Source organism: Dermacentor silvarum, chromosome 8, assembly GCF_013339745.2.
Source record: "Dermacentor silvarum isolate Dsil-2018 chromosome 8, BIME_Dsil_1.4, whole genome shotgun sequence".
NCBI lineage: Eukaryota > Metazoa > Arthropoda > Arachnida > Ixodida > Ixodidae > Dermacentor > Dermacentor silvarum.
The window spans coordinates 11,769,519-11,783,225 of NC_051161.1; the positions used below are offsets into that span (position 1 = coordinate 11,769,519).

General features: G+C 43.6%; 1 protein-coding gene across 1 annotated transcript; it reads left to right on the forward strand.

The window, feature by feature from the left end:
• Positions 1 to 1,518: 1,518 nt before the first annotated feature.
• Positions 1,519 to 13,649, forward strand: LOC119460635 (proteasome subunit alpha type-5-like). The gene is made up of 8 exons (XM_037721667.2): positions 1,519 to 1,609; positions 1,933 to 2,028; positions 2,099 to 2,225; positions 4,005 to 4,072; positions 6,173 to 6,339; positions 6,771 to 6,873; positions 10,473 to 10,559; positions 13,503 to 13,649. Exons 2-8 carry the CDS (start codon positions 1,933 to 1,935, stop codon positions 13,578 to 13,580), a joined length of 726 nt encoding a protein of 241 aa, XP_037577595.1. The 5' UTR covers positions 1,519 to 1,609; the 3' UTR covers positions 13,581 to 13,649.
• Positions 13,650 to 13,707: the final 58 nt, after the last annotated feature.

The following is a 13,707-nucleotide window of genomic DNA, read 5'->3' on the forward strand; positions in this document are numbered from 1 at the left end:
TGTCTTTGTTTTGTTCTTCTGGAAGATTGCGGTGACCCGCTGTGGTGGTAGAATGTAATAACACTGGTGTACCATGCTTTGCATGCACGTCGAAAACACCCAGGTGGTCAAAATTCATTCAGAACCTCCCACTATGATGTCCCTTACTGTAACTTCCGGACACTAAACCCAACAATTAAATTTAAATACTGCAGTGGAATCTCAAGAGGGTTTGTGATAATAGATGTAATCAATACATTTTGAATCTGAGCACAAATCTGCAGGCTTTATTTTAGAACTGTGTACTGATACGTGGGAGCTCCTCAACTGTGTGCATTAAAAACGAGAAGAAATTGTTCAGTCTTCTAGCTCATTACTGCTCAATTTCACCCTAGCATGTAATCAAGTTAGATGGGAGTTATTAACGAGGTTTAACATTCCAAAGCAATACAATTATTGAGGGGTGCTGTAATTATAATCACCTGGAGTTCTACAGGCAACCAAAGCCAAGTACACAAGCGTATTTCGTATTCCGCCCCCAGAAGGACGGGACCGAGAGTCGAACCCACGACATAGCGCTGACAGCAGCATGCTAGGTATCTGAAGTTCACGGGAGGTCGTCTAGTACAGAAAATTGCACTGCGCATGCTGCATTTTTTTTTTCTTTCACATTTAAAGTAACGACGCTATCGTCCACAAGTAAGCAGCGATACAAACACCTCAAATTTGAAGTAGCATCAACTTTCTTATAACCGAGTACGTTATGCGGTTGTTGGTTCCTCAGACTTAAACTAATGAGTGTTAGGAGTAAGCAAAGTGCTCATAGTAGCCTCGCATACTTCTATGTCATCACCGGAACCAGATGCTAAAAGCTGAACCCTCAGAAGTTTTTTTATTCGATATCAACCTACGCGATCTCAATCGCTTAGAGCGAGAGTTCTAGCGCAGTCATCTTCGCCTTAACTTCATCACAGGGTGCAGAGCACGGCAAGGAGCACCTCAGATTGAAAACTTGATCACATTATCCCAAGCCATAACAAAGAAAGCGTGAGATTCATGCACAGACGGTGTCTTCAATGATGCTGTCACCTGCCGCGCAGTCGAGCTCGGTGCATTGTACTTCGGTGGTGGGACTCGCCGAAAAGTACACAAACTTGACCAGTACTGAAAGTGACATTACAAAACATCGCACCTATATAAGCTGCAGCGAATTTGGAAGAATAGAAATGAAAAATGAAGCTAAGAATGCGGTTGAAGCAATACGAGTCGACCATGCACCTCGGACAATGCATCGAGCTCTGAAAAAGTAGCTTGCCTTGTCATGGCTCGATAAGTCTCAATGAGCCATGCTCGCTGGAAACGAGCCATGACACGAGCCATCAAGTCAGCCACTCGTCAAATAAAATAAAAATTACATTTACAAATTTAATTACGTTATTACGTTTTTGTGACAAAGAAATTAAAGGACTCGCTTTGTGTGACAGTTTATGCTTAGTTCAGTGAATTGGTTCAGTGTAAGTTTTTCAGATTTTGGTGTCCAGGTGGCGCACAGTCCTCCACGAGCTTGCAGGTCGGACTGTGCCGGGTTGTGTTTTGGAGTTTATTCGTGATTTGAAAAGCATCAGTGAAAGTAAGCACCCAATTTTTGCCATGTAAAAAAATATTTAGGCAGCACTCAATATATTAATCGGAAAATTACAACTTGCTGGCTTCTCGTAAACTGCATATCGGGGGTCGTCTCAGGCGACGCTAAGAGTTGCATGTCATCCCCGCTGTTTATTGAATGTGAATCTTGAGTTAATCTTTCGTTACGTAGTTGTTCTAGCAATCTGTGGAGCGTAGCGATACTCTGCTTCGTTGAATTTCGTCCCAAGGGTGTAACTCTGTCACTATAAAAACTGACAGTCCCTTACGAGTATTCAATGACCGTAACGTTGTCTTTCCTCGTCGTAGATGTTCATGACACGTTCGGAATACGACCGAGGGGTCAACACGTTCTCCCCAGAGGGAAGGTTATTTCAAGTCGAATACGCCATTGAAGCAATCAAGGTGAGAAAACCATTTGGTGAACCCACGGCGGAGGCTCAGAGAAAGATCTTAACGCGCCCTATCATTTCAGCTTGGCTCTACTGCCATTGGCATACAAACTTCGGAAGGCGTGGTTTTGGCCGTCGAGAAGCGAGTGACATCGCCGCTCATGGAGCCGACTACAATTGAGAAGATCGTCGAAATCGACAACCACATTGGTATGCAGAACTGTCATTTATCGTATCTTTACAGGCCTTCACTCGCCCCTTGTTATTGATCTTAAGGGTTGCTGAATATTTCAGGGCACACTAATGGGCTGGTTCCTATTTCATTGTGATGTGTAGTGCAGGCGGGGCACACTTGCATGCAAGGTGACAGGGAAGCGCCGTGTCTTCGCCTTTTCTGTGGTCTTGCATGCCCCATTCGTTTCACACATCCTATAATTCTAGGTTTGTAGTCCAAAACCACTGGATTCCACGGCGGCCGCATTTCGATGGAGGCGAAATGCAAAAACGCCGGTGTGCTTGTGTTGTAGTGCACGTTAAAGAACCCCAGGTGGTGAAAATTAATCCGGAGCCCTCCACTACGGCGTGCCTCATAATCAGAGCTGATTTTGGCACGTAAAACTCCAGGAAGAAGGCGAAAACCACTGGATTGTGTCTGTAAAGATAACCTTATGGCTTTAAAAAAAAATGCCAATTTTGCCTGAAGGGTGAAGCATTGAAAGCAGTGGCAAGGTTTAGCATTCTGCTGACGCTCCTCAGATGTTGTTTTAACAATATGCAGGGGCGATATCTTGGCGCAATGCAGCCTGTGAGGCTACTGCTGCTGCGCAGTGGAAACCAGGCATCTCGGAATGCTGGTATAATGAGGAGCGCTGCCAACAGCGTTGCAGGTTTCACACTTTCATGGTGCACAAGACAAAACCAAAAGAAAATTGTTGGCTTTTGTAGCTTAAGTTTACTGTCCCTTCGGCTCAGACCATTGCATGCACACAGCTGCACAGCAGGAAGTCTAGTGTTTGTGCACACAACGCTCCATCCAGCATCGGAAGGTGGCACACTGCCCTGGCTCTACTGCAATGCCATTTGAGCAGAGCATGACGGTGCGGTGCGTCCATTTGGTTTCGTTTTTGCAGCCAAATGCTCTGCTGTCTTTCTACCTTTCGTTTCCACTCCTCCTTTCTCTCATCCTTACCGCTGCATCTGGTTGGCTTTGGAATGATGTCAATGCCTTTTTCCAACCTTTGACGTGTTTGCTCTCTCTACTTCCCCCTCACTCTGCTTATCAGTGCGGTGCAGCAAAATTGTGTCTGGGAGGTAGCCAAAGAAATCCTATCACATTAAAGGTATTTATATGGGGCTTCATATAAACAAGCTTAATTCCAGAAATGCTAAAAAAAGGAATTCTAGAAACGGCAGGACAGCACAAAGTTGTAATTAGGCCTGATAAAAAAATGTATGTGTTAAAAGTTGCTGTTCAAAAAGGTGAAATTAATTCTACAGCTCTGCTACATTGATGTTGATGTTTCAAGACTTGTGTGCAGTGTATTTTTATTACTCCTGAATGTGTGCTTTTCTATCTTTTGCACCTGTAGCAGGAGCCCTGGTCGAGGGGATTATGGTTATTTAGCTAAGCACTTTTTGCTGCCCCAATGGTGAAAACAATCTGATTAGACTACATATTGTAAGCTGCAGTAAATTATAGTTAAGCAGTGACAAAATGAATGTGTGGTAAGCTAGCCACCTGGAATCCACCGAAGCGTTTGTGTGACCTGCGTGGTTGCCTCGAATGTTTACCCCCTCTATCATAATCTGTTGCCCGAGTTTCTCTCATTCTTTCGTGGTTTGCTAGTTCAACTAGCAGGGAGCTATGTATGATGGAGGTGTGTGGTGCCTGGTTTGATTGTGAGATCTCTGCTGCGGCGCATTTTATTAGTTGGCAGCATAGTGTGATTACAAGGCGCTTATAGATGTCACCGGTTCGCCTCTTTCAAGGGTGTGCTGTCAGTGGTTTGATGGCCGATTCAAGAACCATGGTTGACCGAGCACGAGTGGAAGCCCAGGTGAGAGCTGAGGTCTTTCTATTTTCCATTATGTGATTTTTCTAGCACTTTTAAGATGACGGTGGCTGCTGTCGGTGACTGCTGTTGTCCATATCTAAGAAGCTTTTTTGTATTTGTCTTTCTGTTTTGATTTTATTAGTTTCACAGAATACAATATTGTCAGTAGTTAATGTCTAGATCCTTAGCGAAACAAAACGCTAGATATGCATTTAGGTACTTTTGTGCAGAGAAATTAAGAATACAGTCATAGGCACAAAAAGGAAATACTACAAGGTGCTGTCTGTCGTAAGAATGAAGGGAAGAGGCCATTGTCCCTGGCCCATGGGCATGCCAGCCCCAGTGTCGCAAGCAGCACCCCAAATGCTCGAAAATTTGTTACGTCTGACCAACTGGCCAAACGATCACTGTGTGATGAGTCTGATAGTAAATTTTATTTTCTGGTTATCAATGGCTATGCGTTGCATCACATCATTGCAAAGTGTATCTAGCTGCTTGGGGGGGTTTGATTCCTTGATGCCTCTCTCAGTGGCTCAGCGGTCACCTGCTGTCAACAAGCTTGAATGTTGCTTTCACCACGTCAATAACTGGAACTAAAACAAGGCCGGGTACTATGATAGTCACATTGCTCTTGTACACAGTGAAAGCCAGCTAGCCTACTGGCAATGTAGCGCAGACATGCCTGTAACATTATAAAAGTACTTGGAAGTAACTTATCATATTTGCACATAAATAACGTGACCATGAATATGTGTAACACGAGGGGGGCACTTTCGGTCTCTCCGAAAAAGTAAAAAATAAAATATTACGCTTACACGTGTCGCAAACCTGAATACAGTTGAACCCGGCTATATCGAGTCAGAAGGGGATCACATAAAGTTCGATATATAGGTAATTCGATGTATAACATAAAAATTTTATACAGAAATTTTCAATGGGATTTTACAACTGCTCCATATACATGCTCAGTAATTCGTTATATGTAGATTTGATATATCTGGGGTCAACTGTATAATGCAAGGCATGTTCTGTGGCTGTAAATTTCGTTAAAAAATGCTTAATATTCGTGCAAATATAGTACTTCACTTACATTCCTATCAAACATTTGACAGTGCTAATGATAAAATACAAGATTAGACAAAAACTGACATACAAGGGTGCTGACATTCAGCTGCTAGTATTATTTTTACAAGTTGACACTACATGGATATTGTGTGCATGTATGTGTCCTAACAATTTTTTTTAATCACCTTTACCAGGGGGCTCAAGGAGGTAGAAGTACTCAAGGGGTCAGCACATATGCAAGAAAAAAAAGAAGAAAAAAAAACGAAATCTGAGGTTTCATTTTGGGTTTGGCATTTGTTAGGAGTAAAGGCCAGATCCTAGTCAGAATTGTCACTTGAGAACAAACTTTTTGTTGAATGTGATTGAAGGCCTTTGTGAAGGGACTCTGCGACATCTTGAAAGCAGCAAATAAATTTCCTTATTTACTGGATGACACTCATAAACACCTGAACCTAATATTATTCCACTACTTGCAGTAAGTAGCCGAGCAGGTTCTCGCAAAAGAGTACCAGGCACTCTCTGGCACTTTCTGAAATCCCCACTATACTTTTCATGTTCATTCTCATACAATTTTTTACACGGTGATCATTGGCTGGATTACTTTGGGTATTTTGACAAGCTGTGTATATAACAGAAGTAAAAGGGGTAAATTTCATCACTTCTAAGGCATCACTGCAGTGACACTTTGACTGGTAGGGCACAACTGAGAGTTGTACCACACAATCTCAAGGTATACTAATAAAACCAATCTTATGAGTGAATGGCAAGTATTGTTTTGAGCATAGTTATGAAAAGGAAGAGAATGCGGTGAGGGTGTAGCAGCAACAGCATTTGGTTGCCAATAACTCTGTTCATGCAAGAATACGCAAATTTTTTTTTGTTGGTAAAGATGCGTAATCATGTCCTCCTTAATACCATACACATTTCAAACCTTCATAAACGGTGTGACAAGATCGCTTTAAGGGACGTGATGTTTTTTTGCTTTGTTGAATCACAGCTTTTGAATGGTACTCTTCTGTCCTTTCCTCCCTGCCTCAGAACCACTGGTTTCTCTACAATGAAAAGATGCAAGTGGAAAGTGTGGCCCTGGCCGTTTCAAACTTGGCCATCCAGTTTGGTGACAGTGATGATGATGGGAATGCCATGAGCCGGCCATTCGGTGTAGCCATTCTTTTCGCTGGCATTGATGCCAAGGGCCCACAACTGTGAGTACCACCCGCTGTAGTGGCTCGATAACAGTGCAGCTCTGCTCTAGCGCATGGTTGCGGGTTTGGTTCTCAGCGGCTGCATTCCCATGCATCTTGCCTATTACATTCTGACAGATTCCTATTATTTTTGGATGCTAGGTCATTTCGTTTGTTAGCTTGTCGACCCTCAGAACTACAACGTGACATCTAGCATATCTGCCTTTGCTTGCGCTCATGATTTTGCTTGAAATTATTGCTTCTGTGGGAGGAATGCAAGCGGAGCCAAGGTAATATGTTTACTAAAGTGTTACCTGTTACCTCCAGTATTTAAAAATATTCTTTTGCTGTGAGTGGTTGGGAGAGATAGGGCTTTTCTCCAAAGTGCACTAGTGTTGTTTTTTATCTTTCTACATGTGCTTTGAACTTTCCTTTCTGCTGATCTTTGACAGGTATCACATGGATCCCTCTGGTACATATGTTCAGTACAATGCCAAGGCAATTGGTTCGGGTTCTGAAGGTGCCCAGCAGGCACTGCAGGAGAAATACCATAAGGCAAGCCACTATACAACAGCTGCTGTGCCTGCATTAATAATTTTTGTCCTCTTATAACATTTAACTCTCTGTTATGAGGTTCTAAGATTCCTAATTATGCATACCATTGAACATTTTGATAAAAGAATCTATTGACAACTCCAAGATTTGCCAACCCAGCACCAGCTGATGGTAACAGCATGCTGTGGCTGAGCATGTCACGACTTCGGTGGCCACATTTTGATGAGGGCGAAATGCAAAAACGCTCGTGTGCTAATTTATGTGCATGTTAAAGAACCCCAGTTGGTAACACTTATCCACAGAGTCCCCCACTACAGCATGCCTCATAATCGTATTGTGGTTTTGGTGCGTAACAACCCAGAATTTAATTTTTTATATTTTTAACATGTATTGAAAAGCACTGTAGCACTGTTGAAATTGGTTACTGTAGTCATCAATATTTTTATTGAACTTCAAAAGAATGAGTTCGTTTAATCTTCTACACTGCTTCTTTAGCTACAGCAGTGCTCCCACTTCTGCGCCAAATGCGCCAGATTTCGCCCTACGAGATTTTCTGCGTCATCCTGATAACAATACAATATTTTGCGCCGAAGTGCGCCAAAATTAGCGACTGTGCATTACGTGTGTGGCCACAATGGCCCGCAGATATGCATAGCGCACATGACTAAAGTGGCTTCATAAATGGAACTTCACGTTATCTATACATCGGGGACCGATAATTCGGTCCCCGATGTATAGATAACGTGAAGTTAAAAATAAAGCCGAAGTTTGTCAACAATGCGGTTCTGCGCGCACGTACACTTGCCAACAATCTGGTCAGTCCGTATCTCTACCATTATGCTGTCGCCACAAATGGACAAAAGTACAATTAATGCATGCACCGAATCTTCAACCTTTGGCGACAGGATTGCGATCTTGTAGCGATGCCTTTTCTGCTGCCACTCCTTGCGCTTCATCAGTGGTATAAGAGCGGCGCTCCGCCTTCGTTACATGCATGGTATCAGCCGGCAGAGAACGGGGGATGATAAAGGCGGCATATAGCATTGAGCGGAATGCATCGCTACAAAATCGCCAGCGCAGGAGTCGACCGCGGTATCATAGCCGAATGCCGGCATTTTTTCTTTTTGAACAGTCACTGTCCTCGTCGGCGGAGACATCGAGGGTGTAGTCGGCGCCGCTTTCAACAACTGAAGTCGCTAGTTAACACTTAAGTTAATAAACACTGGACACGTAGAGCCAACCCGAATGGACTCCCGAATGGCTTGCCGGAGTTCGCTTGCTCGACGGTTTGGGTGCGGTCGGTGCTGGATTAACTAGGCTTCACTAGTTTCGGTTTCCAGGAGGTGTTGGCAACATGGCCGACCACCATGCTGCGGCGATGCCAGCCGACGTATCAACGAAAAAATTTAATGCGAGAGCGTTCAGGGCCTCGTGTCGTAGAAAATCCAGTGTCAGCGTAAGTGCCGGCGTCCGTGGCAGAGAAAATCATACCCAACCACCCCGCCCGTGCAGGCCCTCTGCGTGGCGCAAGGTGTTAGTGAACAAAAATTTAATTTCTCACAGTAAAATTCGTGTTACGAGGAAGCTCAAATACAAACCCCTTTTCCAGCATTTCTACCATACTAACAGCAGCGCATTCGGGTTGTTTACTTGCGAAAATCCTATCCAGATGGCGCTCGCATCCTCGGCAGGTCAAATTGGGACTTAGCATGCCTAATACGTTTTGGACGCGCGGGCGCGTTGGGACAATAGCAAACAATTAATAAAATAATAAAAGAAAGGTCCTAGGGTCTTCACATTGTAGTATAAGACGACTGGAGCAGTGGGAGGCACAGCTCGCCCGTTCCGACTTGGCAGGACAAAAGTCCTTAATTAGCCAGGTCAGGCAGGCGGCAGAGGCCATTGGGGCCCTGGACTGAGGGGCTCCGACCACCGCTATACTTAAAATATTTTCCAGCCAAATAAAGTTTCTATATATATATATACATATATAAATATATTGCCCATGGAAGAACGTCTTCCCACTAGTGCAATTCTGTTTGAAAGTGAAGCCAACTTTAAGGGGATCGGTGTAAGCTTGGTTTTTGTAAGCTGGCTTTCCCACGTTCTGTGTTGCAGTGAAGCCTACTCATTAAGAAAAATGCGATGCGAACGGGGCCCGATAACGTTCCACTCTTAAAGGCGAAGCTTAAGCGTCCTCTAATTTTTTGCTATTTCCGCTCAACTCGGCAGTCAAATTAGCACGCAGTCGTGCAGGCGGAGTCCGAATTATATAGAATGGCGTACCTTAAGGTGTCCGAAATTGCAGTCGTACTTATACATTAAATTTATGGGCCAGTGATGGTGCCTCAAAGTAGTCGGAATAATCGAGCTTGTTTGAATTGCTGGTGTTGAAATGATCGGTCGACGCCAGTTGTGAATTAGCTAGTTCCTGAACAGAGGCTTCAGCTTTACGAAGAAAAACAGACCATTGAAAAGTACCTGGTGTCATCTGAAGCAATGACTGAGCATTACGAGGAGCTCATCAAAGCTGGCCTGGCTCAGAAGAGCATAGAGTCTGGCTAGGTATTTCTGACTGATACTAGAGCCTTGCTGAAAACATAAAGTGTCAACTGTCAATAAAAAAAAATCATACGATGTAAAAGGCAACATCTGAGCAGCTTCACTCAACTTGAAATAAACTAATTACAGCACACTTTGTGAACAAGTTTGTTTTCTTCATTCAAATTAAAGGGAAACTCGGATGTATTCAGAGGCAGAGCAACATTGTTTTACAGCAAGCAAATATATTTTAGAATAACGCTTGTCAATTTTATGTGTTTGAAATAGCTCAGGACGTGTCCAGCAGCTGGCATTAACTCCAAAGTGCTCCGAAATCTGTATCTGGATGCTCCAAACTGCTCCAAAATTGCTCCAAGTCTCAGTTCGTACCACTGCTACAGCCTTGCGGTAATCATACAGAAAGTCCAACTAGAATAATAAATAGGCACCAGCCGTGGTTGCTTATTGGTTTTTGCGTTGCGCTGCTAAGCATGAGGTCACGAGATTATATCGTGGCTGCGGTGGCTGCATTTCGGTACGGGCAAAATGCAAGAACGCTCGTGTGCCGGCCATTGGATGCGCATTAAAAATCCCCAGGTGGTCAAAATTAATTTCGTGTCCCCCACTGCTACATGCCTCATAATCAAATTGGGGTTTTGTTGCGTAAAACCCCATAATTGAATAAATTTTTAATATGCCTTAATGCCCGGCTAATACACTCCCTGCAGATACATTTTCTTGGTTGTGACGTGCACTTAAAAAGCAGATATGTGTAATAGCATTATCTAACTGTGGTGTTTGTTGGTTTGAGACTGAATACCACTTCTCTAATAGTATCAGGCAATTCATAATATGTATGTTCTAAACTTGTTGGCATCATTCAACTTAGTTATGCTTGATTTTAATTCTTCGTATAACATCAGAGTTGTTTCTTTCACTTTGAATTTGCCATATGTTAATAGGTGCCCGGACAGAAAAAAAGGCATGAACACTACAATATTGTGTTTTTCCACTGATATATGATTGGAATTGTAACGTTGGTGCTGCTTGTTCTTTAGACGATGACATTGGCTGAAGCGACCACGAATGCCCTTACCATACTCAAGCAAGTCATGGAAGAAAAACTCAACTCTACGAACGTAGAGGTATGTATCTTTGCAAACACCATGCAGGATGGCTCTTTGGCTGCAGTTTGAAGGCAAATGTCTGCATTAATCAGTGTCTCAGAATACTACCACATCATTTAAGCAAACAAGTCAGTGGCAGGGCGTTCCTTGTAGTTCTTTAACCAGATGTCTTCTGAAATACATGTAACAAACAAGCTCTATTGAACTTCACAGGAGCTAAAAGGAGTGTGCAGCAGGCTTTTATGAAAGATCAAAGCATTTGTGGGATGTTTCAAGCAAAACTTAAATGTAAGAACTGTGTTGTTACAATTTCAGGTAGTTTAAGGCACATTTGAGCAATAACACAATCATGCAAACAGAAGTTATTTCGTACTGTACTCTTGCTTTGAGTAAGACATTTTATTTTGCTCTCCTGCTTTGCAACAGTTCCAGAAGGAAAGTATAACACTGTGGGAGCTAGTGTCATTGAGAAGTATTATCACTGGGTAACTTCATAAATTGGGCTGAGTGACAGTATACAGGCACCGCTGGGTCACGAAAGAGATATGATTTTCAAGTCTCGTACTGTTTTTTTTTTTTTTTTTAACTGATGCATTCTTGCTTAATGTACAATGTAGCACCCATGGAGGGTTTTAGACAACCTTGTTTAGCTGAAATTGCAAAGTGAGGTGTTGCTGGAGACCGAATTCTGCTGGTGATGCTGAACACAGAAGGTTAGAATGCAATGTCCGCAGGTATATGTACCACCTTCACCAAGTTTTTTGTGGCTGTACAGTCGACTTCTGTTAATTCAATCTTGACAGGACCAACGAAACTGATCAATTTTGTGGTGGGTCAAATTAAACAAGATGCGGAAAAAAAGAAAACTTCGAAACACATCACTTATTTATTTATTAGTAGTATTTGCACAGTTATAACAAGCCCCTGAATCAAACACGCACCTGCTCTTTATGTGTCCAAAGTAGAAAACTAAAGTATAAATGACATTAAAGCTCCTGAGCAATCGATAAATTTAATGCGTGCCCGATTTTTTAGGAATAAAAATTGTCAAGGGTCTAATATGTGTTGCACAATGGTGGCCAGTTTTTTTAAGTCAGCTTCGGCCGCATGGTTTCTTTAATCAGCGTTCCCCCCTAAGTAAGCTTCGCAGCTGGGCTGCATGCGGCTTCTCCGCAATGCAGCCGTGTTATGCGGTAAAGCATATGAACACCGCGAATGCGGTCTTGGTTTCATATCTGATTGCACCACGCAAGTGCCCAGTTATTTTCGGCCCACTGATTCTTTTTTAAGAAGGTGTGGGTTGGAATTGGGATGTAGGCTTATGCCTCAGGAGCGAAAGAGAGATACAGCTGATATGAATCGACGCCAGAATAGAACAGTGAGCTGTGGCTTCACGTGCCACGGCCAGGCACCGTCTTTATTTTCTTATCATGCGGGAACGCTATCCGGGCTCTACGCGCCGCCCAAAGGAGGGCGCTACAGGGTAAATACAGTAATTTTGCATCGGCAGCTACCGTTATTGCTTGAAAATCTTCTTAGCACAGGCCGAAAATAGGCATTTTCAGGCAGCAGAGAATGTGTGTTCACTGTTCCCTAACCTCTGCTGAGACATGCTGCCTTAAAGGGCTCGCTATGGGGATTCAGTAACGTGCATGCTGTCAGGATCGAACTAACGAGAGTTTGGGCCTATTTGAATGCTTGGGCACTGATCGGGATCTTTGGTTGCATTCAAATTAACAGTAAAATTGCATTAGCCAGAGTCGAACTGAAGTCTACTGTGTTTTAAGATTGAACTGTACCCTGATTTCTGTAATTACTCTCTCAGATTATTAAAGATATGTAATTGAGGCAAAATTATAATTTTAACTGACCAAGCTGTCCCATAGAACTATAAACAGGGCATAAAAACCTTAATTGGGAACATTTCTCATTGTTTACTTGAATGACATTGCACACTGCTTCTGGTTAAATCTGTCTGGTCACATTGTGCGACGCTGGACTGACGCTGTTTACATGCGTCTCATGTGACTGGGTGACCTCTCCGGCGCCGTTGATGCAACAACGCCGAGAGACGCAACGACAGCAGACGCCGGTAAAAACGCTGAATGTGGGCCGGGCTTTAGAAGTTAATTGGTGAATTTTTGAAAATTAGATTAATATGTGTTTCAATTTCTCGTGCTACTAATGTCCGCCTCATTGAATAGCCCAGCTCAATGATAACAATTATGCTACCTGCCACAGGCAATTTCTGAAAATTCCGTAAAACTTAATATGAACTGTAGGGTTTCACTCGAACTCTTGGGACAAAGGAACGACAACACAGTAGTGTACACAAACAAAGGGGCATTTATTGCACCTTTCATGCACTAATGCACGCTAGCCGAAATGCTACGCATAGAACATTCACATGGGCGCGCGACAAATCGAGGAAGTCCGACTCACCGCGACCAGATAGGGAGCGAATATGTTTGCCCCATGCTCTCACACCATCGCCTAGTTGTTCATGTGTACGGCCATGCGAACGGTGGCGCGTTTGAACGGTCCATGTTCGTCCATGCCGGTGCCCTAGCCACACGAGACAGTCTCGCGAATCGTGGATCGGCGCATGCGCGGGACGTCCGCATCGCTCACCGATCTCAACCCAAAGAGAAAGCGCCTTCGACCCCTTGCTCCCAAGCCACACTGCCATTCGATGGTGCTAGCATCGCGACACTCACTCCATCTCTCGCAATGCGCCGCAACCACCACGACCGCTGCCGGCGCTTAGCCACGCGGAGAAGCCGGACCACAGGAGATGCGAGCCATGCGGGGAAAGCATCAGAGGACGCATGAGAGTCGTGCATTCCCACAGAACACCCTGTGTGTGTGTGTGTGTGCGCATGTGCGTGCGTGCGCTATTACATTAAGCGATGTATTATCCTCGCACAAGCTGTACCTTAACATGATATTTTTGTCTTTCAGGTTGCTAATGTTACAAAGGAGAAGGGCTACCACATGTTCAGTAAGGAGGAGGTTGAAGCGGTCATCAACACAATATAAGATTTCTTGGTGCAGCTTTCTGTTTTTCTTGAAGGATTCAATCCATCACTTGAAATAAACTTTTTTTTTTACATGTGAAGCAGCATAACTTTATAAGATTGGAATGATGTGCTGTCTTTTTTATGGT